Genomic DNA, 24,275 nt, shown 5'->3' on the forward strand with positions numbered 1-24,275 from the left:
TTTTAGTGTACAGGGAAATCCACCATTATATAATCAAGCAATAATTATGTAATGGTGGATTGACTGTCTGCTGAAAGAGTGTGTGTTGGTACCACCCCACCAACCCAAGCCATGCATATATTGTGGGAGTAATTCAAATTGAGACGATTTATCTGGTGTGAGATAAAATTCTCAGTGTTGTCTTTAGTTTGATTAATCTGTAATAAACCCGATATTTTGCAGTAGTGGGAATTCTAGTTTGATTCAGTAGCGTTTGGTCTCCCCCCGCGCAAACACAGGTTTTTGCTGTGAAGTGAAAAACACTCATGACAATTATGATGAATATGGTCTTATATTTGGTATCATTATCGGTATCTTGGCATAGACGCCTTCATCAGCATGATCGAGGATATGAAACGTTACCAAGTCACCACATACGTGAATGATGATGAACCTCTTTGAATGACGACTCCAAGCGCACCAATGCGTCATGTCACCGTTGGTAAAGGGCCCAGGCGGTGGGAGTGAGGGAGATATTCCACGTTGTATAACCGCTCACGCTCCCCTTGTCTTGATGCTGAAGGCCAGCGGCCGGCCCTCACCCTAAAAAAGACAGTCAGCTGCTTGCACACGCAGGGCCCTACTGGTATGCTGTGACTCTCTGACACACACACACACACCAACTGGCTCGCTCTGCTTGGCCCTGCCCCCTTTTCCCTGGGCAACCTTTGACCTTTTTGCCTTGGTATATATAGCCTGCGTGGCCATCAGAGTTCTCCTGGCAGCCATCATGAAGGGTGTAGTGTCAATCTGCTGCTTTGTCTCCCTGCTGCTTTTGCAGGCCACAGGAGGTAAGGCCCTGGTTTATGTTATTTCTCATTATTTTGTGGGCGGGTTTGTTAATTGAATGCCCAATTATGCACTGGCGCTTTTCGGTCACAAAGACGGGCTTAATAGTCATCGTCCTTTGAGAAACAAAGAATCATGTTCCCATGCTTGTGGTTCTCCAAGTTCGGTGGCGGTGACTCATACTTTTGAAGAGCCCATTTACTGATTGTAGCTCATTCACTAACCTGTTGCGGCTCTGCGACTCTTATTTAAGAAAGTGTAGCTTTATTCCACTATTCAGTGTGAGCTTTCATCTGTGGGCTTGTATAACAAGGTTGTATACATGGATGATTAGTGTCTGCTTCTGACAGAGACCGGGATGCTTCCGGGAATGAAGCAGCACATTCACAGGAGTACGGTTCTGCTAAGGTGCAATCTATGAATAGGCAGGTCAGACCCGCTCATCACTCGCTATTTTAAATTAATAAATCAGATCCATCCTTTCAGCTACAGTTCGATGCCTTGACGCCTGACTGTAAAGTAGAGACGAGATGTATGAGAGAGAAAGAGAGAGTGAGAGCAGAAGGCTGGTCCTTCTCTATCCTGGGATCTGGCATTGTGGCAGCTGTCTCAAAGAATTCCCCCATCTGATGGAAAGTCAACCAACCACGTGACAGCCCGACGGACGAAACCCATCTCATTCAAAATGATTTCCACTTTCCAGTCTAAAGCTAGCTGCTGTTTTACAGTCGATGGATCCGTGGGGGATGTCACCACAGATCACATTAACAGACCGTCCATTTAGGCATGGAATGCGTTCCCGGTTGGTTCATCGAGTGAACGCTCATCAACGGACGAGTAGGCGACATCCCGATCAGGGCCGTCTGGGAACTGATATGAAAATAACGTGGCGCCCAAGGTGGCGAGTTGGCCACCCATGTTTAGCCGCCGATTACTCCATCGGGCAGAAATGCTGTCAGGCTCCCGTGTCTCAGCGAGCAGAGCAGTTGGTATTTCCCCTCGCCCGTCACCCTTGTCCGCCCTTGGCGCGGCGGTCAGCTCTGTCGCCGACGGCCGGGCCTCCACGGTCCTGACCGCTGTCAGGTGTCTAAGATTGGCAGTCCCCCCCCTCTCCCCCCTACCGGCCTCACCAACACCCCCTGAAACCCAACACTGCCCATTACGGTTTTACCCTCCCCTCCTCAACCCTCGCAGCCACTCAGCTAGCCTTCAGAGCGGGTCGCACAGCTGCTGTGTTCCTGCACTGTCACAATCACAATTTATTCCCAGCAGTGGGCCATGTAGGGACATGCATTCTCCAGGCAGGAGGGGGCAGGGAGACCGGGCCGGGGGCGGGCCTGCCTCTCACACACCTCCACGGGGCTGTTGTCAAGGCTGGGGTCCCACGCAGGTGTGTGTGCGAACTTAAGTGTCGGTACACCAGTGCACAGTATGAATTTCCAGCACGATGACGCCCGGTCGAATTTGAGACGTTAAACTCCTTGCCACTCTGAGTGACCAGGCACACAAGTTGTTTTGGGTCTCTACATGAAAGGGACTTTCAAATATCGGCTTGTGTTTATTGAAATTGGTATTGACTCTTTTTGGGCGGTATTTCAAGTTATCCCAAAAGACATTGAACAGAATCATTCCTGACGGATCTTTTTTGAACACTTTATGTTTATATAGTATACTCTCTGTATATCATCAATGCAACCTGAGCCTAAAGTTCAGATTATATATTAAAAAAGCAATCACGACAAGAAAAAAGGCACTAAGGAAATCATATCTTCCCAATATGTTCTTTCTAACGGGACATCATCCAGATCCTCAACATTGCTTGCCCACAGAGACAAACATTAATCTGGATCAGGATGCTTGATTGAATCAGGCTCTCGGTTTACATTTCCTGCCGCTCAACCTGCCACCCGTTACCACGAAGGACTTGGATCCACCTCCGGCGTTGGGTTTCCATGAGGCTCCCCGATCAATGGCATGTGGTATAATTGGGACATCCCTCCGCTGATCGTAGTAATACTAACACCCCCCTCCCGGGGTCCCGACCCGGCTCTCCCGATAGTGCAGGACAAGAGCTGCTAAACCCCCAGCCCTCCTAGCGCCTTCCCCAGCCTCAAGGTCAGAGGATGTCCTCCTCACTGGCGGGGGGAACAGGACATCGGGGATCCTGAGTCGGCTCAACACCGCCGCGCTAAGAGCCTCTGCCCTCTCGCCCCTTGTTCCTAGTAACCGTTCCACACATTTCCTCCAACCCATCTGAGGGGAGGGCTGGAGGAGAGGAGGTGGTTGGTTCAATCGGCAAGCAAGACTCTTAAGCCAGTCAAATGTGGTAGTTGAAAACCTGTGTATGACTTTATTTTATAATTTGTACTTCATGACGTATGTGCTTTTACATTCCCAAATTCTATACGGATCCAAACTAGGATATATCTATAGATATGCCTCACTGGAACTGGTTAGGAGTAAGGGCTGTAGCTTCTTGTGCCTGGATAATACGATGGTTTCTGTTTAGTACTGCACTTCCAACTCTGTGTTTTAGCCCAACAAGAACATTGATCCCGGCACAGCGAATGTGTCGATGACTATCCACCGGTCGGCGCCTTTGGGATGCGAGAGTCCCTTAGTCTCCAGACTGACTAACACTCCGAGCCTTAAAATAGGGGGCCGCCATTCTCTCACCCTCCTCTTTCCATCTTCTGACCCATTGTAAGGCTATTTCTGACCAGTGGGTGTACGATCTCCAGCGACTACAGACACCTGTTGCCATCTGTGGCTTCCCCTCCAAGTGGTCTGCACAAGCCATGCCTTACGGGGTGGGTGGGGAGGAGTTTAGGGTTAGGGTTAGTCAGGGGATATTATATGGTTAACACTCACTGTATGTGTGGTGGTTTTGGGATATGTTCCCTTTTCTTGTCAGTGCTATATAAATCATCTAATTGAACTCATAATTGTGCTAAAAGAAGATTCATAGAAGCACTGGGCCCCTTGTAGCTTTGGAACCCTAGTAGCTTTTGGCCCCTAGTAGATTTGGACGCCCCAGTAGTTTTGGGCCCCTAGTGGCTTTGGACTCAAAGTAGATTTTGGCCCCCCCAGTAGCTTCTGGCCCCTAGCAGCTTGGCCCCTAGTAGCTTGGCCGCCTAGTTGCATAGGGCCCCTAGTTGCATAGGGCCCCTAGTTGCATAGGGCCCCCAGTTGCATAGGGCCCCTTGTTGCATAGGGCCCCTAGTTGCATAGGGTCCCTAGTTGCATAGGGCCCCTAGTTGCATAGGGCCCCTTGTTGCATAGGTCCCCAGGGAACTTTGGGCCTGTAGCAGCTTTGGGGCCTTTAAATTACCTTCACAGTCCTGCAAAGGGAACTTCAGGGGACATTACACACATCACAAATCAATTGAACAGTGTAGATGCGGTCAAAGCCAAAAATACACATATGGTATTCCTAAATGATCTGATATTCTGAATTCATCACATGATCTAATTGATTATGTATTTTGAAGGTTTGTTATTATTACTTCGGACCACAAGGTACGGCATAGCCTGCAGTACTTAAACAGGGTGAGAATCCCAGCAATCCAAGAAAGGAATACTTTTTCGTTCTAATCAGGGACCGGAGCTATTACCAATCATTGTGCGGTCACTACACCTCGACTTAGTCTACCGTATCACATTGCTAATATGTATAATCTGCAGAGCTAATGGTCTGCAGACGAAGTGCGTCTTACACGGCCCGTCAGCGTCGAGGGCAAATCCGGACCCTCGCGGCAGGTATAAACCACCGGCATTCCAATTGGACGGACCACTCCCGCAGTCATGTTTGCCCAAACTACAGAAGGTTGCCTGGCAACATTCTCAGTGAGGACACATGGTCCCTTAGACAGATGTCAGTTGTTCATATCTGCCCCCTACCACTCCCCCTGGTGCCGGCAGGGTTAATATAGAGCGAGCTATGGGGCTGATGCAAGAGCCACCATCCAAAGGCAAGGCCTGAGCCACGTTGGAGCCGGGTCTCCGGCCATGGCACCGGGCATGGACCAGATTGGAAGGTGTTAACAGCTTCACAACAGTTTAAAGGCCCACTCAAGGGGCTGGTGTGAAGAGATGTGACCGCTCTCAAGTGAGTGGGGAGTCAAGTTACACAGGCCCCGCTGAGATCTCGCTAGGGGCCCCATGCTCTGATTGCATGGCGTCGGCAAGGCGAGCCTTCATCTTCAGCCTGTAATCAGGACAGTCCTCTACTTGGACACCCTGACATGTCCTCGCTCATGTAAAGGACAGATGTGGTACACGTTTCATTGGAGCACTTAGGTATAGCCTAAGTAGTATTACTGAATCAAAGTGGACGTTGGGTCGTCAGTCCTCAGTTGGATGGAGCTGCAAACCCTTAAGAAACCACAGACCAATTTCAGTTGCCGTGAATGACACTCAGCTGAGCTGACTGTAATCGTATCCACTGGCCAGAGCCCTGCAAACCGCCTCATGTCTGTTAAAAACAACCCTTAAGTACAGCCAGCGCATGGCTTCCTGTCTGGGGAGGAAGCACGGAGACCGGCAGGGGCGTAGGAATGAGTTTATCATTGGGGGGGACACATATCGGAAACCTGACAGATCCGGTATAATTTTTAGGTGGGACAAATGCGCCTGTCTCCGATATTGGAGGGGACACGTCCCCTCCGTCTCCGCCGGTTCCTACGCCCTTGGAGACCGGTATGCAACATATCGTAATTTGTGTCTCAGGGTATCTTCTGATCGTTCAAATGGCATGATGACAGCTCTACTCCATTAGCCATTAGAGTTTGAGGGTGACTGAAATGACTAGGCGGAGTGGATCCTGTGACACACATGACAGAGTACGAGTGAGATTTACACAGTTATAAAAAGATCCGCTGGGGAAGAGCTGTGTGTGGTTGGTCAAATCCTCCTCGGACGAAGGGGCTTCTTACTCTGGTTGAAGGGCCCCTTTCTCTATCTTATACGACTGCAATAGTTAAGCCTGTTTTCCGGATGGTTCATAAAGACGTCTTAGAATGAACTCTTTTGAAGGCTTTTACACTGGCTGCAAAACAGTTTGCTAGGTCTTGTTCTCACACATTACACCTGGTTATTTTGGGCCGTCTGACGGGCTGAGAATAGGCGAGGCGCTGCAAAGCTTTGCTGAACAAAGCATCTGCCAAGAACACAGCATTTTTAGTACCCCATGGGTCGGTTATTTACATCAGTGTTAGTGTAGCTAGCGTGTTATCAGAGTGAACGCCGCTGTGGGAATCACAGTTCAACATGACAAAGAACACCTGTTGACTTAGCTGCCAAGAGATGTACCTTGTCGGTTCCTCATGGGTTTTGTTTTTGGTTTCCTGCAAGCAAAAGATCAAAAGATCCAAATAATGCAGACGGCTCTAAATGTGGTGTAGGTTGAGGAGGTGGACTTGGTCCACTGAGAGAGGTTCATGTGGTTTATATGCGTATTTATATTGTGTATTTACATTGATTGTTCATATACCGATACACAAAATGAGGGACTTCACGTGGGTTAATAAACAAAAGGCTAAGAAAGACACTGGTCATAAAGTTGAATTCTCAGACACTCAGTAGGACATACTCAGGAAGGGAACAGGAGACTACAGTATGGCCAAAGTCTGGGGGCCAGGGGTCCCCGATGCGGCCACACCCAGCCGTGGTGACACCTGGACCCTGGCCATGCCAGATAGCATGTGTCTAGCGGTGATGCTATTTAGCACTATGTCTTCAGGCTGAGAAAATGCATGAGGATGAGGTTATTGTTAGTGCGGTAGCTGATGGTTCATTCTGGAACCTAGCAAACACACACAGACACAGACACACACACACACACAGACACAGACACACACACACACACACACACACACACACACACACACACACACACACACACACACACACACACATACACACACAAAGAATGCCAGCAGCTTAAAATGTACAGTGCTTGTTTGGAAATGTACTTTCTTAACTGGAAGCACAGTTGAGCAATTATGATGATAGAAGATATTCATGCTTTCGAAGTGTAGTCAATTAGACGTAAATTAAGCATCCCGAAATTCCACTTAGGAGCGATTCCTTAAAACTAAATTACATCAAACAGAACATGAAACAATTGTAAAAGAAAAACTCTGCAGAGATTTGTCGTCTTGTGCTCGACCTCCTCCTGTCATCTCTATCTGCTCATCACGCATGTGTTTGAACTCTTTAATGGTTACCATGGCAGCCAGTCCGGGGCGGGTCCCCCGAGGAGATCAGACAGCTTTGCCTTCACTTACTATTCTGTTGAATCCTTCACGGGGCATTTCTTATCAGAAATGCGTTTGATACTTTAAGTGGCCAGCGTAACAGTAAACCAGGGGGAGCCGGCAAAAGTTCCTTCTCTTTATTTTACTGGTTGTCCCATCATTTTGAGATTCAGTTAATCTGGAAGGAAAGGGATAAGGAGACATACTGTACTGACAGGCAACAACCTATCATAATGTGATTGCATTCATTTCACACATGAAAACTGACACTCGCAATTGATTGAGTAGATCATCAAGACTTCATAATGCCTCATAATGCATCACCAATCAATCACTGCGCACAACCGAGCTATAATAAGCAGATCAGATTATGTGATTGCAAACGCAATCAGGCCTACATTCATTTAAAGAGAAAAACAACGTTGTCAAAGCAGTGAGGGAGTTGATTGCCATGCTGCTGGCGACAAACTATTCCGACAAGTGTGATCCAGGAGCCATCCACCAACAGCTCCTATAAATAGCCCCGTACCCCTGCCCCGGTGGGTCTTGCTGCAGGGCCATGCCCCCTACGCAGCCGCCATACAGAGAACGCTTCTCCCTGGGCTCTGGCATAGAAGGACCGGCGAAACCGGCAGACCAATGGGTTCCGAATGGGTGGTTAAATATGGAAACACAACAAGCGAGGATTACAAATCATTGTCTGTCCTACGGTGGCGCTGGCTGCCACGGCGAAGGGGGGATCAGGGTGGTGCTATTTGTGGTCCGCCCCTCATCGGGGGGAAGTCCGCCGAGCGAACAGCTCTATCTCTCTCTTCCAGGTCCAAAAGCGGCCACGTCGAGGGAATGTTTTTTTTTGTTATGTTTGTTTATCTTAATGGGCTTTGCTGTTGAATTAGGAGTTGGATGGGAGTAGCAGCTGTGATCCAGGTTCAAATCATGCTTTCCAATATGGAGATGACTCACCCGTGTGGTGTTGGGTTTGCATCCTGGTGTTGTCGCGTTACTCGCCCGGTTGGGAACCGTCCAAGATGTGATTGGGCTAGGATGAGTTCTCCCAGGCGCTCCATGAAAGAAATGAAAGATAATTGCGTATGGTGCTTTTGCTTACAGCTTGCGTTCACTTATTGAAAACATGCTGGAATATAAATGCTTCAAATAAAATGGGTGGTAAATCTAATCCAACATTGGAACCAAATCCATTTAATTAAACATTTGTTATTAAGGTTTTTTTCATATCGCACTCTTTTCAGACAATGTTCACAATTGATGTGTTTCAATTCTGATGTTGTCAATAGTGATATTGATTAGAAGCTATTGTGGTATTTCATATCATTTTCAGCTGCAGATATATATATATATATATATAAATAACTTAAGAATACTATAATAAAAATAACTGAAGTAAAATAACCTAACAATACTGAAGTTATTTTCAGTGTGCTTTCCCCTCATCAAAGATGAGAGACGCATCCGTTTTTTAGACTCAATCCTCTGAAAGCTCTTTCCCCCAGGTAAAAAAAAGTGTTCAATTAAAATGGTTCGAAATCAGTTGATTAGTCTTTCGTATGTCACTGAATCAGATAATTTGACGTTCTGGGGATTTTTCCACAGAGGAGGAGGTGGAGGATGTTCCGTATGCCCTGAGAGACAAGTCTCACATTGAAGAGACCTTGCGTCTGGCCACCGATGACAAGTCAGGAGACTATACAGGTAGGACAGCAGGAGGGGAGCTGCGTGTCCTGGGGTGTCACTGGGAGGCAGGATCCTCTTTAGTCTAGAAGCTTATAGAAACAACATCGTCAGCCTAATCAACTCCTAATCAATCCCTATGTATTTCCTGCACCCATTTCATATCATATATATATATATATATATATTTATCCATTTCTATATTTTTCATATCATTTGTATATATTTGTATCCATTTTTATAGTTTTTTTTGTGAACATGACAAAGTTTTTTTGGTGGAAATACCCTGTTTCTTCATGGCTTCATGACTTCATGGCTTAATGGCTTGATGTCAATACTACAGCAAAATAAATATGTATCTGTAAATGTATTGGTTTCTTGATAGATCTGATGGTTTACGTCATCATGGCTGCTAAATAAACTATTACCACCAAGAACATCTTAATTACCGGGAATCCCTCTGCTCCAGCAACCATAAAAAATGCATTTGTGTTAACTACCATATATTACATTTGAATAATTCATCAAAACTTGCTTGGACCTGATGTGCAAAAGATTTGCATTCGGAACATTTGCATTTTTTCCCCCCTCATTTCCCAGTTTCTTCCCCAAACTCCCCAGCTTCCACTAGTTTTTCAGGGTTTTTTTGTGGTTGTTTTCCTCTGCAGCGGCCCTTCAGAAGCTGCGGAAGATCTACCACTCGGCCATCAAGCCCATGGAGCAGGCCTACAAGTACAATGAGCTGAGGCAGCACGAGATCTCAGGTACAGCCGCATGCTGCTGGTGTTGAGGTGGTGGTGGAAGAGGTGGAGATGTTGGAGGTGGTGGTGGTGGTGGTGGTGGTGGAGGTGGATGTGATGGTGGTGGTGGTAGGGGTTGATGTGGATGTGGTGGTGGTGGTGGTGGAGGTGGATGTGGTAGGGGTGGTGGTGGATGTGGTAGGGGTGGTGATGGCGGTGGTGGTGGTGGTGGAGGTGGATGTGATGGTGGTGGCGGTGGCGGTGGTGGGGGTGGAGATGATGGGGGTGGTGTTCTGCCCTGTGGGTTTGTTGTCTTTGGTTTTTGCTTGAGTAACAGTAGGTGGAGAAAAGGGTGAAGGGGGGCTCTCAAGTGCTTTAGGCGAACAATAAAATAATTCTCTCTGGCTAGTGGTTCATAGTGTGATGGACTATGTGATGCTGAACGCTCGCAGTCTCAGCTTCAATAACCAAAATATGTTGTAGAGGCAATGTCCTTCATAGTTCTGCTGATATGAGATATTATTTTAATATCTCCTGTTTTAGCACATGCCTTTTTTCTTTGCCTTTATTATTTCAATAAAATAATTTTGCCCTTATGACTTGTAGTTTACTTTCTTGAGACACATTCTTGAGTCCTCTCATGCAGTTTAAAATCCTCTGATTATAACAGTTGTGGCTTGAGGTACAGAAGTCACAAAGACCAATCTCGGCTCTTTCATTATACATGGTTTATACCCTTTATGCATGGGAAGGGTTGAACCCGCACTAATGCATTTTCACTGCAGCCATCACTCTTGTTTATTATTTTCATAAATGAATTATGATGGACCTATTTTGTTCTATTTATAATGTCCCCAAGTCAAGAGGAAAAGGCAGCAAAATCAAATACATTTTTTTATCGTGCAGCAAAGAAGTTAGTGTGCAGGTAGAATTGAATCAAAGGTTAAATATGAGATAATACAAAAAAGTTATAAAAGCAAGTAGTTGGAGGTCAGAGCCTAGACGCAGCTGTAGAGGATATACATAATAAATCACCCATTGTAAACTGACATGTTTGATTATGATGGTCGAATATACGATTCCTTTCCCATGATACACATCCTCCCACGCACATCTTTACTCCTCGCTCTAGCTCTCCCTTGCTCTCTCTCTCTCTCTCTCTCTCTCTCTCTCTCTTTCTATTCTCTTCTCTTCTCTTCCTCTTCCTTCCCCTCCTCCCACTCTTAACCCTCCCATCCTTCCTTCCCCTCCCCTTGTCCCCTCCCCCCCTCATCTAACAGCCTACCCGGGACGCAACTTGGGGGACTCAGGAACAGGTGGGTATGGCGTCTGGTCTGAGGGAGGGCTCCCTGTGCATGGCACTGCTTTCAGTGCTCATCCACCTCCCTCCATGTCGTCTGATCCATTATCATCATTCATTTACCGTCATGGAATTAAATCAGTTTGGTTGTTAGTAGTAAATAACGACCAAAGTGATGCCCCTGGTTCACGTCAGGTCATAAACATTCCCACTCATTGGATTTATAAGCGGTGCCCTCCAATGTAGCCCTTCCAATCTAGCATTTGGTCTCGCAGTACGCAACGATCTGGTGGACTCGTGGGTAGATAGGGAGCAGAGTCTGGAGAGAAGCCCAGGCCTTATGATGTGGAGGAGGGTGCATGTGCAGGGCCGGCTCCAGCTAATGCTACAGGCTGTCGCACATGGACACAGGGGATTTAGCTTACTGTGGACCGGGGTGGGTGGGTGGGTGGTTAGTGGGTTGAGATTCTCAGCATCTGATGGTTGCCAATCAAACTGAAAAACCTAAACGCCAACCGTGGTGTTTGGGTTTACTCGCGGCAAAACAACCCTCTCCATCTTGGTTGAACAAAAAATTGTTTTTGGACCAATGAAAGCAGCACTTGCCAGAGCCCTCCCTCCCAACACCATGCCCACCCAGACACACTCGTGCTTGCTTTGAGAGGCTCTGCTTGCTTTCCCAGCTTTACCACAGCATTGGGCCAGGCATTGATGCAGCAGACATCAATGCATGGTCGAAGGCAAAGTATTAGAAGGCTTGGACTGGAGCTAGCCTCTGTTGATATTTATGGTAGAATACCTTTTCCATTTGTATTTATTTTTCTGCTGGTTTTCTGGCTTTCTCCGTTGTAAAATTTGTGATGGGCCGGTTTGTGATTGACAGTGCTGTCCTGACGTGCATTGCTTTGAGAAATGCAGTCAAGAACAAAAACAATTCCTTGGGCCATTTCAAAGTGCACATTGTCTATCGCCTATTGATCTCACCTGACCTCACCTCTTTCTAAAGTGCATTTTCTCTCCGTCTTGTTCCACCACCACAGATGGAGAGATCACCTCCAAGCCCATGGTGCTGTTCCTTGGGCCCTGGAGTGTGGGCAAGTCCTCCATGATCAACTACCTCCTGGGTCTGCAAAACAGCCCCTACCAGCTCTACACAGGTAACCACCCTCACTCAGGGCCTGGGCACTTCAGCCACGTACATCGTGTATAACGTAGTTGAAAGCAATGGCATCTTATATAATATAGTGATACTAAAATGTAATGCTGGCGATGGTTAAAGGCTCCTAGTGTCTCTAGTGATGGTTAAATGCTACTAGTGCTGCTAATGATGATTTGATGTTCCTGGTGCTGCTAATGATGATTTGATGTTCCTGGTGCTGCTAGTGATGGTTAGATGTTCCTGGTGCCGCTAGTGTCGGTTAGATGTTCCTGGTGCCGCTAATGTCGGTTAGATGTTCCTGGTGCCGCTAGTGTCGGTTAGATGTTCCTGGTGCCCCTAGTGATGGTTAGATGTTCCTGGTGCTGCTAGTGATGGTTAGATGTTCCTGGTGCTGCTAGTGATAATTAGATGTTCCTGGTGCCCCTAGTGATGGTTAGATGTTCCTGGTGCCCCTAGTGATGGTTAGATGTTCCTGGTGCTGCTAGTGATAGTTAAGTGAAGAGATCACATTTCGTCGTTACTTATGCAATGGCAATCGAGCATCTTCTTAAACATCTGCTGCTTTTTCCCACTTTCCAATTATCCACCTGTTCAAACGGACCCATGCCTTCCAACTGTGTGCAGGTGCTGAGCCTACTACCTCCGAGTTCACCGTCATCATGCACGGGGAGAAGATCCGCTCCGTGGAGGGCATCGTGATGGCCGCCGACAGCTCCCGCTCCTTCTCCCCGCTGGAGAAGTTCGGGCAGAACTTCCTGGAGAAGCTGATCGGGGTGGAGATGCCCCACAAGCTGCTGGAGCGTGTCACCTTCGTGGACACGCCCGGCATCATCGAGAACCGCAAGCAGCAGGAGAGAGGTACTTCTACCGCGGGGTGCAAAGCATTGGCACGAGTTGGCTGTGATGAGGTAGAACTAGTTTGATCCTCAATGTTCCCCTCCGGATTGAGGGGCAGGTTTTAATTGGGTCGACGTCAAAAGCCACTCAACAGAATGATCTTGTCCTTATTGGGCAAGCTCAACATCCACACATGTTGTTACTCTTGACGTTATATGTTCTGTGTGCTGGATAGCTCTTTGAGCCCAACAGTGTATCTCAGCATAAAAGTAGACGCTTTTATCCAAAGCGACTCACTTCAGTTAATACACAGGCTTCTCCATACAGAGCCAACCATGCAAGGCGACAGCCAGTTCATCAGGAGCAGTTAGTGTCTTGCTCAGGGACACATCAACACTCAGCTAGGAGGAGCTAGGAATCGAACTAGCAACCTTTCGGTTACAAGACAACTGCTGTACCTCCTGAGCTAAGCCGACCTCTCGGGATTTGTCCTCTCCGTGTCTATCTGTTAACGTATTTAAATAATCTTCTTCTAAATGTTTTACATGTAATCCATTTGTAAAGCACTACGAATGGCCTGGGGTTTGAAAGCTGCTCTATAAACAAACCACCTCCCTCTCCCCCCAGGCTACCCCTTCAACGACGTGTGCCAGTGGTTCATCGACCGCGCCGACCTCATCTTCGTGGTGTTCGACCCCACCAAGCTGGACGTGGGCCTGGAGCTGGAGATGCTCTTCCGCCAGCTGAAGGGCCGCGAGTCCCAGATCCGCATCATCCTCAACAAGGCGGACAACCTGGCCACCCAGGACCTGATGCGGGTGTACGGTGCCTTGTTCTGGAGCCTGGCGCCCCTCATCAACGTGACGGAGCCGCCCCGCGTCTACGTCAGCTCCTTCTGGCCCTACGACTACGCCCCCGACACCAGCCGCGAGCTGTTCAAGCGCGAGGAGATCTCCCTGCTGGAGGACCTCAACCAGGTGATCGAGAACCGCCTGGAGAACAAGATCGCCTTCATCCGCCAGCACGGCATCCGCGTGCGCATCCACGCGCTTCTGGTGGACCGCTACGTGCAGACCTACAACGACAAGATGAGCTACTTCAGCGACCCCGAGCTGGTGTTCAAGGAGATCGTGGACGACCCCGACAAGTTCTACATCTTCAAGTCCATCCTGGCCAAGACCAACGTGAGCAAGTTCGACCTGCCCAACCGCGACGCCTACCGTGACTTCTTCGGCATCAACGCCATCACCAGCTTCAAGCCCCTGACCACGCAGTGCTCCTACATGGGTGGCTGCCTGCTGGGCAAGATCGAGAAGGCCATCACAGACGAGCTGCCCGCGCTGCTCAGCAGCATCAACTCCGACAAACAGCCCGGCCTCACCAGCTGCGAGGCCACTGGCTGCGACGAGAAGCCTAAGAACCGCTATCGGAAAAACTGACGGAGGTTGACGAATTTGGAAGGAGAGAGGGGAGAGGGAAGAGGAAGGGAGTCGAGGGACTGGTGTTGGCCGAACCTACGTTTATCAGAGAGCATGACTTGTCGAACGAGAGTATTGAGTTTTGGTTCTTTGTTGGGTTTTTTTTTCTCAGGAGAGTATGAAGTGGTGCTTTCTGGGGGTTTGGGGGAAACACGGGCAATAGGAGAAGGGAGCGTTTGTATGAATGTTGCGGCAGCTGAATGATAGTCATGTTACAGAGATGAGGATATCATTGGGGGGATTTAATAAAGACACACGCCATCATCATTGCTTTCTCTGGCACGACCACCGTGGACTCTCTGGCCCCGGGTGCAAGGGGAAATGTCGTCGCCAAGACGAGTTACAAAAATAGCAAAATTTAATGAAAGTTTTGAAAAAAGCCTGAGGCTGACAACCATCCAATCACCAGCCCCTTTTTGTGTAAATAAAACCGGGGATTTGAAATGGGAGTGGCCAATTGTGTTTTGTTAGATCTTTAGATTTGCATCGTCACAGGTCAATTCCATGTGCTTCATAATTGTTTATCAAATGAAATGTTGTGGGTGCTGCACCGAGCCTTCGGGTGCTACGTAGGAAGCCATACCTCTGCACTCGACTCTTTCTGAACAACATTCATTTTGCATGCCAGCGTATTTAGCAGCATGCATTGTAGATGCATGCATTTCCGTTTGAGTAGGTCAACGTTTTCCTAACAGAACTGACTTCACCATCCCTAGAGTGCAAAAAAGAGATCTATTTATTTGTCTCACATGTTGTGGTCTCATTGATACGGGTTGTTGACAACCTGTGAAATTAGCATTTTTGTGGGAGCAAAGGTCAGGGTTCAAGGGTCAGTCTTCACCGGCAGGCAGGGTTATGCGTTCTGCTCGACTTCTTAACTATTCGTACTGTTTTGTCTGTAAATGTGTCATTCTCTGGTTGACGATGAATGCTTTATTGCACGTTTCTTTCACCTCTCCATAAGCTCTCCAGCATTAAAGCTGAATGACCACATGAAAAGTGACGTGTGACATGAAATAATGAAAAGCTATAAATGTTGGTGTCCATAATACAGCATTGATAACATGAATTATGTGTTCTGACATGCAGCTTGCTTGTGTCTGTTTGTTCTGTCAGTTGGAAGCAATTCATTTTATTTTATGGGTAAGGAACCACAATCTTAAATAGACACAATATTTAGGCTATGCTATGCTACAAGTATTAGCCTAGGAGTTAACCTGATATAAAATCCTTCTATTGAAGTAATACACAATACATTTTTTATTCATGTTAAAATGCAATGACCAATTCGAGGCAGTTAGGGAGTACTATGCGTGGGCTGGAAATTAGCGTTGAAGAAAGTGGTGAAAACGTTATCATCTGACCTTTGATCCCTGACCCTGAACCTGGCAATGGCAAAATAAAATTAAAGGTTTGGATAGTTGTACACATTGTGACTTAATGAAATACTTACTGGAAAGGGTTTGTCTAGGTATAATTTGCGATCAGCCACGCATTGATTACTAGAATCACAAGAGTGCCTGGCTGATTTGGGCTCTGTGTTTGTGTATTTCCCTATACTTATACCCTATACTGTTGTCCCCACTAATCCATTGTAGTTTAGGTATGTTTTTCCTAGACATGCAATATAAATAAATGGTAGGCCTACCTGCAAGATAATAATGAAAAAACACACCATTAATCTCTACAGAATCAACAAAAAAAGAAGCATAAGTGATACACAATTTACATATATTCGAGTCAGGTTCGAGGGACACGGTTGCAGTGACAAAAGGTGCCCACTAGGGGACACTGTGGAGACAGGTATGATACGCCAGCCACCTGGCTGGGTGACTTCTTGTTCGTTGGTCGCCGGGTTAATGGAACAACTGACCCTGCGCTTATGGTGTAGGTTTGTAAAAAATTACTCGTTTTAAATTGCCTGTGACTTTAATAGAGACTGCTCATGCGTTTTGTTTTTTTGTAGGCCTACAATAGCTTTTAGCCGAAATCTTGTCCAGTGAATCATGAACATTAAACACTTCTGACTGAGAGAATACATGCGTTGTTACTTTCTTTGTAATCGTATTCCTGAGCAAATCCCTTGAGCTGCATTGCTGTAGGCCTACCTATTGTTCGTGACTTCTAAGACATGATGTGTTGGGCATGTGTGTGTGTGTGTGTGTGTGTGTGTGTGTGTGTGTGTGTGTGTGTGTGTGTGTGTGTGCGCGCGCGCGCACTGTTCGCTGATCGCAGGAGTAGGTAGTTTGCGTCGGAGTTGCTTTTTATTTCCCAAGACCCCCATGAAGCCCTGGGCGAGTTCATAACATTTCACGGTCGGAATAAAAAAAGGCCACCTGTTTCTTGACAATGTGTCACAAGCACATTTAACTGATGCTACGTCATCATCAATTATACAACGAAGCCGCCTCATTTGCCTACCCTCCTGCCAAATCAGCTATTGAACAAGTATAAAAGCAGCCTGCTTTACGGTAACCAGCGACGCCAACACTGCACGGGACTAACGAGAGGCAGGGTGCGATGATGTAGGACCCTCACCCCACCTTGCTCCACCGCTTACGTCCTCTCTAGACACCCGCCCCCCCAACCACCAACCCCCTCCACGTGCACGTGCACGTCTCCCCCCAACCCCCTCCCCCGTACGTGCACGCATGTCTCTCCCCCCTAGTTCCGGCTCCCTTCCCTCCTCACCAGCCGACCCCCCCCCCCCCCCCCCCCCCCCTACTCCAGAGGAACAACGCCTGCTCTTCTCCTCGAGGAGGCGGGAAGGACGGCGACGTCTGACAGCCCACCGGAGACGCGTGTCGCGGGCTGACGGGAGGAGGAGAAGCCATTGGTGGGGAGGACGGGAGAGGAGAAGCTTTAAAAACGAGACGCCGGACAGCGGGCGGTCATTTGATCTGGAGGGGGGTGAGACTCTCCACAACACACCCGGGTTTAGATGGACGGGGTTTCTGGTGGAGACGAGACGAGTCGAGGCTGGCTGTCCTACACAATGAAATGAAATGCATTGAAAGGTACATGAGTTTCGGGAAGAAGACAGAGGGGAATGAGAACAACGATTTCATTGGGCATACTTTCCACTCCGCGCTGATGAAATAGATGATAAACGCCGGGGAAGACAAACTTTTCTGGGAAGCCTACAGAATCTCCTACATCCAGTCCTGCATCCTGTTATTCCGCGGTACGTGTCGTTCGTCGAGCGTCTCTGAATTGGATCAACATCGGAATGACCCGAGGTGTAAAACATGATTTGGATTCATCTCACGGAGGGAATGGTTAATGGTGAATCCCTGATGGTCTAATTGGTTTCAAAACCATAGGTGTCAATTCAGCTGTGGTGTTCGCTGATGATGCGTCTACTCTCACGTGTCTGCCATTCGCGATCTGATCCACTCAACGTATGTTGCTGTTGTGTTTTCTCAACTGCACAGATCGCATTGGCTTTCCAACAGTCCTTCGCTGAATACGCTTTGTGAGCGCAAATCGTCTCCATTTGGAGACATCAGCAGGAGATATTCCTGCAGGAGTAGGCGCTGCGGGAAAGGACGGGGCTCAATCCACTGGTGTACTACCCATTCGGTATAGTGAACACCGGTGGGAAGAGACGTAAGCGTTTGAAAGCTGAAAGGCATTCAACAAAAGCAGGGGAAGTCTTTCTGCAGCCTTTTCCGAATACCACGTTTGCCTAGGTCTTAATTTATTTAGCAAAATAAGGGAGCTGAAGTAGTTAATTCTGAATGCTGCAAACCTTGTGATTTTGCCGATGTATGATAGACTCTTATTCAATTATGGATAAGAGCTGATCTAAACGCCATTTTTTAACAAATATCTGCCTATCTTTGATTATAATTGCAATATACACATGGCACATCGAGTCGAAGGAAATCAAAGATTACTGATTGCCAAAAGAATTGCGGCTGTAACAAAGCTAACATAACCCTTTAATCCAGAAAATGTCTTATTCACGTGTAGTAGCTGTCATTTTCCCAGTGTGTTGCCAATAATTGGGACGAAGCTCCAACAGTGAAGGTCTTGAGTTTAAACTGAAACACACAAGTAGGCCAGTGGGTGAACCAACATACTCAAGTGCGTCAAAACAGTTGGAGTAAATGGAATGCATGGATGGACCACCCAGAAAATACGCTTTTGCTTTCAGACTAGTTTAGACTAGTTTGGCTGTGGTCCTGGCAATCATACCTTTAAAACCCACATTGTGTGACCTAGTATACTGTGGATCCCTACATTGCCTTTGTACTCTTTGCCTTGCCCCCTGAAATCTCCGGTTACACCTTTCCGCATAGTGTGGATCTTCGATTCTAGCAAACGAACCAACCGAATTGCGACATGGCGTCCCCCCAACATCAGCAACTGATCCCCCACAACACAGAGGCTAGCTGTGACTCCAGCGGGGAAGGCAGTGTCTCCGTGAGGATAAGCAGCAGTGGGAAACACAAGCACGGAGCGGGGCCCTTGGGGGCCATAGGAGGTGGCTTCATTGGGGGGTCCAAGCACTGCAAGTACAGCATCTCGTCCAGCTGCAGCTCAGGGGAATCCGGGGCCAGGAGAGCCGCGGTCAAGAACCTCCGCTCCCACAGGAACATTCCTCAGCTCTTCGAGAGGTCCGCCGGCCACTTCTGGGACCCCAAGTTCGACTCGTCCATCCTGGAGGAGGCGTGCCGGGAGAGGTGTTTCCCCCAGACGCGCCGTCGCTTCCGCTACGTGCTCTTCTACCTGGCGGCGGCCAGCGTCCTCTGGGGGCTGTACTTTGCCGTCAACCCTTCCCGCTGCGACAGGAAGGCCTTCCTTCTGCCCGCCGCGGCCTTCCTCCTCTTCTGCCTTCTCCTCTTCTTGTTGACCTTCACTCGGTTCTACTGCCGCTTCTACAACCAGGTGTCTCTGCTGCTCATTCTGGCCACCTTCTCCCTCACGCTGGCTCCCCAGGTCCACACGTCGGGCTTCCGGGACTTTGAGCCTTCGCCCGTGGAGTTTGACGAGGGAGACTTCAGCGGCATGGGGGCTGATTATTATAACGTTTCCCTCGGGAAGAACGTAACGCAGTGCTCGTCAGCCCCGTGCATCTCGCCCGTGGGGACCTTCTCCCTGTGCATGGAGGTGCTGCTGTTGCTGTACAGCGTTCTCCACATCCGCCTCTACGCCTCGGTCCTGCTAGGGCTGCTCTACTCCCTCATCTTCGAGGGTCTGGGGTGGCTGTACCTAACCGGATTAACCGAGGACCCCGGCTCGGCCTCGCAGGCGGACTGGGACACGCTACGCTGGCTGGGCCCGGCCAAGGCCCTCCTCCACCTGTGCGCCCACGCCATTGGCATCCACCTCTTCATCATGTCGGAGGTGCGCTCGCGGAGCACCTTCCTCAAGGTGGGCCAGGCCATCATGCACGGGAAGGACCTGGAGGTGGAGAAGGCGCTGAAGGAGCGCATGATCCACTCGGTGATGCCTAGGATCGTCGCCGACGACCTCATGAAGCAAGGCGACGACGAGCTGGGCGACGGCTCGGTGAAGCGCTACTCCAGCAGCGGGGCCGCCGCCGCCATCTCCAGCCCCAAGAGCAACAAGCGCAAGAAGACCTCCATCCCCCGGGGTCACATCATCTTCAGGCCCTTCAACATGAAGCGCATGGAGCCCGTCAGCATCCTCTTCGCCGACATCGTGGGCTTCACCAAGATGTCGGCCAACAAGTCGGCGCACGCGCTGGTGGGCCTCCTGAACGACCTGTTCGGACGCTTCGACCGGCTCTGTGAGCTGACGTGCTGCGAGAAGATCAGCACCCTGGGGGACTGCTACTACTGCGTGGCCGGATGTCCGGAGCCGCGGCCGGAGCACGCCTACTGCTGCGTGGAGATGGGCCTGGGTATGATCCAGGCCATCGAGCAGTTCTGCCAGGAGAAGAAGGAGATGGTGAACATGCGCGTGGGCGTCCACACCGGCACCGTTCTGTGTGGGATCCTGGGGATGAAGCGGTTTAAGTTCGACGTGTGGTCCAACGACGTGAACCTCGCCAACCTGATGGAGCAGCTGGGCGTGGCCGGGAAGGTGCACCTGTCTGAGGCCACCGCCAACTTCCTGGACGACCGCTACCTGCGGGAGGACGGCAGGGTGGTGGAGCGAGTGGGGCAGAGTGTCGTGTCGGACCAGCTCAAAGGTATGTGCTGCTCAATCCTCAGTTTAACGGAATAATGGAATAGAACTCATGTCTGAGAAATGATATGATCTCATGAGTATAACGAGTAGAGTAAGTATATATGTTTTATCTGTTGTATTATATTATGACTTTCACATTCGATTGTTGCCATTTCTGCATGGCCTTTCCCTTCCCGTCCTCCACTGACTAAGTTCAATTATGCGGCGTCCCAGACACACACCCCCTAGGGCCTGCTCTGCTAACCTTGTTCGGAGCTCCAAGGATTGCTTTGCCGCGTTGTCATACTGCTATTCTCTCCAGATTTGCCTTATCGTGTGTCTGGCTCCTCCGATCCCTCTATCTGTTTCCCAGTGGTGGAAACCTTTTGGTTGCGTGATTAAAGGCAGATATCATCCCAACGAACAAAGAGGCTTTTAATCTGGCTTTTCATCATTCAAGGCCTGTCAGCCTATTGTCGGCTTTTGAACGAGGTCACAGCAACTAATATCCTTGAGGATCGCGGCAGTGCAATTCAGCTTTGGTCCGTGTGTGTGTGTGTGTGTGTGTGTGTGTGTGTGTGTGTGTGTGTGTGTGTGTGTGTGTGTGTGTGTGTGTGTGTGTGGGAGAGGCTGCTGTTTCATTCACGAAGCTGTGTGAGTATGCTATTCATGTTCAGCATAGTAAGTGTGGCAGATAGGATCCCAGTCCTGTCAAAAGATGTATCCGTAGCTGGTCCCTTGGGCCTGCTGTTGACAACTCCACTAGTATTATTAACCAGTTATTAGCACTCTCTTTATGGCGGGGAAATGGTTTCTGTTCTCCCTAGTGCTGGTGTCTCTGACCCTCTGTCATGTTTTGCAATCATTTGTTGTTATTCTCTTCACATTGTCCTTCCCTCGTCCCCGTTTCCCCTGGCCTGCTCTTCCTTCCTCCCCCCCCCCTTCCTGTGCATCTCCGGCGACAGCCCTACAATTTACAGTTCTCCCTCATTCTCCCTCTCTCTCTTTCTCTCACCAAGGCCTCACACCTCCTTCCTCTGTCCCCCCCCCTCTGTCTCTCCAACCGTGACATTTATCGCCAACCGACACAAAGCGGCAATACAGCGCATAATATCTGTGACATCTCAATGACCGTCTCTCAAGTCGACCAGACCCACTCAGCCGTTGGCGTTAACACACCGTTGTGTGTGTGTGTGTGTGTGTGTGTGTGTGTGTGTGTGTGTGTGTGTGTGTGTGTGTGTGTGTGTGTGTGTTAACAACGTGCTGCCTGTCAAACTGTCTTCCACCGCTGTCTGCTTGGATTTACATTACTTTGGCTGAGGTCGCTGCGAGGAGATAAAGTATTTAAGGGCGACGGTAAAAAGGTTGTTTTCTCTGACGCTCAGCTAACCAAAGCGATTGATTTAAGGGGGTCTAGGATTCCACCTTATCACTAAGGGATTGATGATGGGGTCTTTAACAGCTACAGTATGCTGCTCTTCCCTTTCTTTGCACATCCTTCATTGTGTGTTGAGCACACCTTGTGTATTGAGCACACCCCTGAGATATCTTTTATTTGGAGGTTTTTGTGCCAGCGCGAGAACAGGCTCAGACAGATTTTGGGATGAAGTGTCGGGGGGACCGGCCTTTGTTGTGTTTTCTCCGTCTGTGTGAACCACGAGGGCAGGTCTGCAAGGCTTTGTGGATTCCTGGCTTTCATCTCAATCGTTCTGACCCAGCTACCCGGTCGCTGGGCACTCGCTTTCTGCTTTTCATGTTTCTGTCAGAGCTGTTTGGGTTCGTCGTACTGCCACGAGTCTCACGAATCAGACTTTATATTAATAATGTGAAGTCTGATGGCAAGCTCGAATCTGGATGAACTATTTCATTCACTTCGCATTCGACCAATCGCAGTGCTAGAAGCACGGATCCATCAGCGCGTAATTGGCTGTTAAAGCTGAGGTGGTCAATTTGAAGAAACCAGCCAAAATAATCTAGATTTTGAAAGTATTCCACTGAAGTCCCTCCCCTTCCTTCACGCCTGCCTCAAAAGCCACACCCCCAAAGCATGTGACTAGCTCGCTAGCTATAGCAACAGGGCTGCCTCGCTCTGTGGAAGACTCAGGCCATGCGCAATGAGTGAAGGGGTAGAGTTTTGGCGGGTACCTGAGTAGGTACGTGGATAGACAGGTTGGCCATCCAATTATTTCATTTGGGCTTATTGAATCATTCGAAAGACTTCAAGGTCTGCGGCAGCCATAGATCCTTGATGTTAATCAGTATTTTTGTCAGAGATTTTAATTGATTGATTGCTGTCAGATGAAAAGAGAATTTCAATATATTTTTCTAATATAAATTCTCTACCCTAGCTTAAACACTTACACTGTAGGAATACAATATTTCTGTCAGAGCATTTGGTATATCGATTGCTGTTGGATGTGAAGAGAATTTCAACTAATACGACAAAAAAAAGATTCTAAGACAAATTCTCTGCCCTAGCTTAAACACTGCAACTGTAGAAACACACTCATTAAAACCCCATTTTGAAGAGTGTGTGTGTCTGTGTGTGTGTGTGTCTGTGTGTGTGTGTCTGTCTCAGTGTGTGTGTGTGTCTCAGTGTGTGTGTGTGTGTGTGTGTGTGTGTGTGTGTGGGTATGTGTGTGTGTGTGTCTGTCTCAGTGTGTGTTTGTGTGTGTATTAGTTTGTGTGTGTTTTTGTGTGTCTCTGAGTATCTCTGTATGTGTGTGTGTGTGTGTGTCTCAGTGTGTGTGTGTGTGTTTGTGTGTCTCTGTACATCTCTGTGTTTGTGTGTGTTTTTGTGTGTATCTGTGTATGTGTGTGTCTCAGTGTGTGTGTGTGTGTGTGTGTGTGTGTGTTTGTGTGTCTCTGTACATCTCTGTGTATGTGTGTCTCAGTGTGTGTGTGTGGGTGACACTAGAGGAGCTATATCTGGCCTTGTTCCGCTACGAGGCTCATGGCCGTGTGCTAGCGGTGTGGCTAATGCGGAGTGATGGCACCTGTAGGAGATAATCCCAGCAGAGCAGACTGCCACCATGGCTCTATTATCCTGCTGGAGACGACCGAGTCACTGACCGGCCCCACTCAGGAGTCTGTCTCCACAACACCGGCACCGGCTGCTAGAACACAAGAATATGAATATTATTATTAAAATACTATAATACTTGTTTATGAGGACAATACTTGCAGAGGAATGCTGACATGGTATGATTAATATAGAATGATTGCGATAGGGCAATAACGCAATGGCAGCCTCCTGTTTGGAACGAGGAGGATTTGAGTGTGTTATTGTGGTTTTATGGTCATTGTTTGTTAATTAATCGTGATATGATTTGTCGTTATGGGTTTGAAACTGCCTCCCCGTTTCTCATGCGGCACAGAGCAAAACCGTTTCCATTAGCCTAGGGTGCGGTATGTTGGAGCTAATTTAGGATTTTACACCGCTATCTCCCTCTTGAGTCCACTCAATGAGTATCGCGGACATAAAATCCATGATGCATTCTGATGCACAAGCCCTATTGATAAAAAAGAGGACTGCAGCGGTTTATCTGGTCTGGGAACGTTTTCACCGCAAGACGCATTGCAGTTTCTCAACTTCACGACTATTCCAGTGGAGATAAGAGCTGAATCTGATGGGCTCACCGCAAGGGATCAGAAAGGGTCCCGGAAGCTCAGATGAACTGTGCTGAAAGCGCAAAGGTGTGATGGGGCATGACTGCATAAGCGGTACGGGTGAGATCAATGACCCGACGGATGTGAATATCAAGGATGTATGATCTAAAAGTGAGTTGATTTGTTGTATCAGTGGATCAGGGGTGAATCACGAGGACAGGGGTAAATCACAGGGGT

At 48.4% G+C, this 24,275-nt stretch overlaps 2 protein-coding genes across 2 annotated transcripts in view; both read left to right on the forward strand.

The window, feature by feature from the left end:
- Positions 1-754: 754 nt before the first annotated feature.
- srl (sarcalumenin) lies at positions 755-14,249 on the forward strand (the record flags this gene model as incomplete). Its single annotated transcript, XM_079747150.1, has 6 exons — positions 755-830; positions 8,697-8,795; positions 9,443-9,538; positions 11,855-11,971; positions 12,598-12,831; positions 13,438-14,249. Exons 1-6 carry the CDS (start codon positions 770-772, stop codon positions 14,247-14,249), a joined length of 1,419 nt encoding a protein of 472 aa, XP_079603276.1. The 5' UTR covers positions 755-769.
- Positions 14,250-18,635: 4,386 nt separating this feature from the next.
- Positions 18,636-24,275, forward strand: part of adcy9 (adenylate cyclase 9) — a gene marked incomplete at both ends in the record, with an annotated part of 30,977 nt that continues 25,337 nt past the window's right edge. Inside the window, one exon of the mRNA XM_079746184.1 lies at positions 18,636-20,451. Within this exon, the coding sequence (XP_079602310.1) occupies positions 18,636-20,451 (1,816 nt within the window). The remainder of the gene's footprint in view (positions 20,452-24,275) is intronic.

This window comes from Pollachius pollachius (assembly GCF_949987615.1).
Source record: "Pollachius pollachius genome assembly, chromosome: 11".
Taxonomy (NCBI): Eukaryota; Metazoa; Chordata; class Actinopteri; order Gadiformes; family Gadidae; genus Pollachius; species Pollachius pollachius.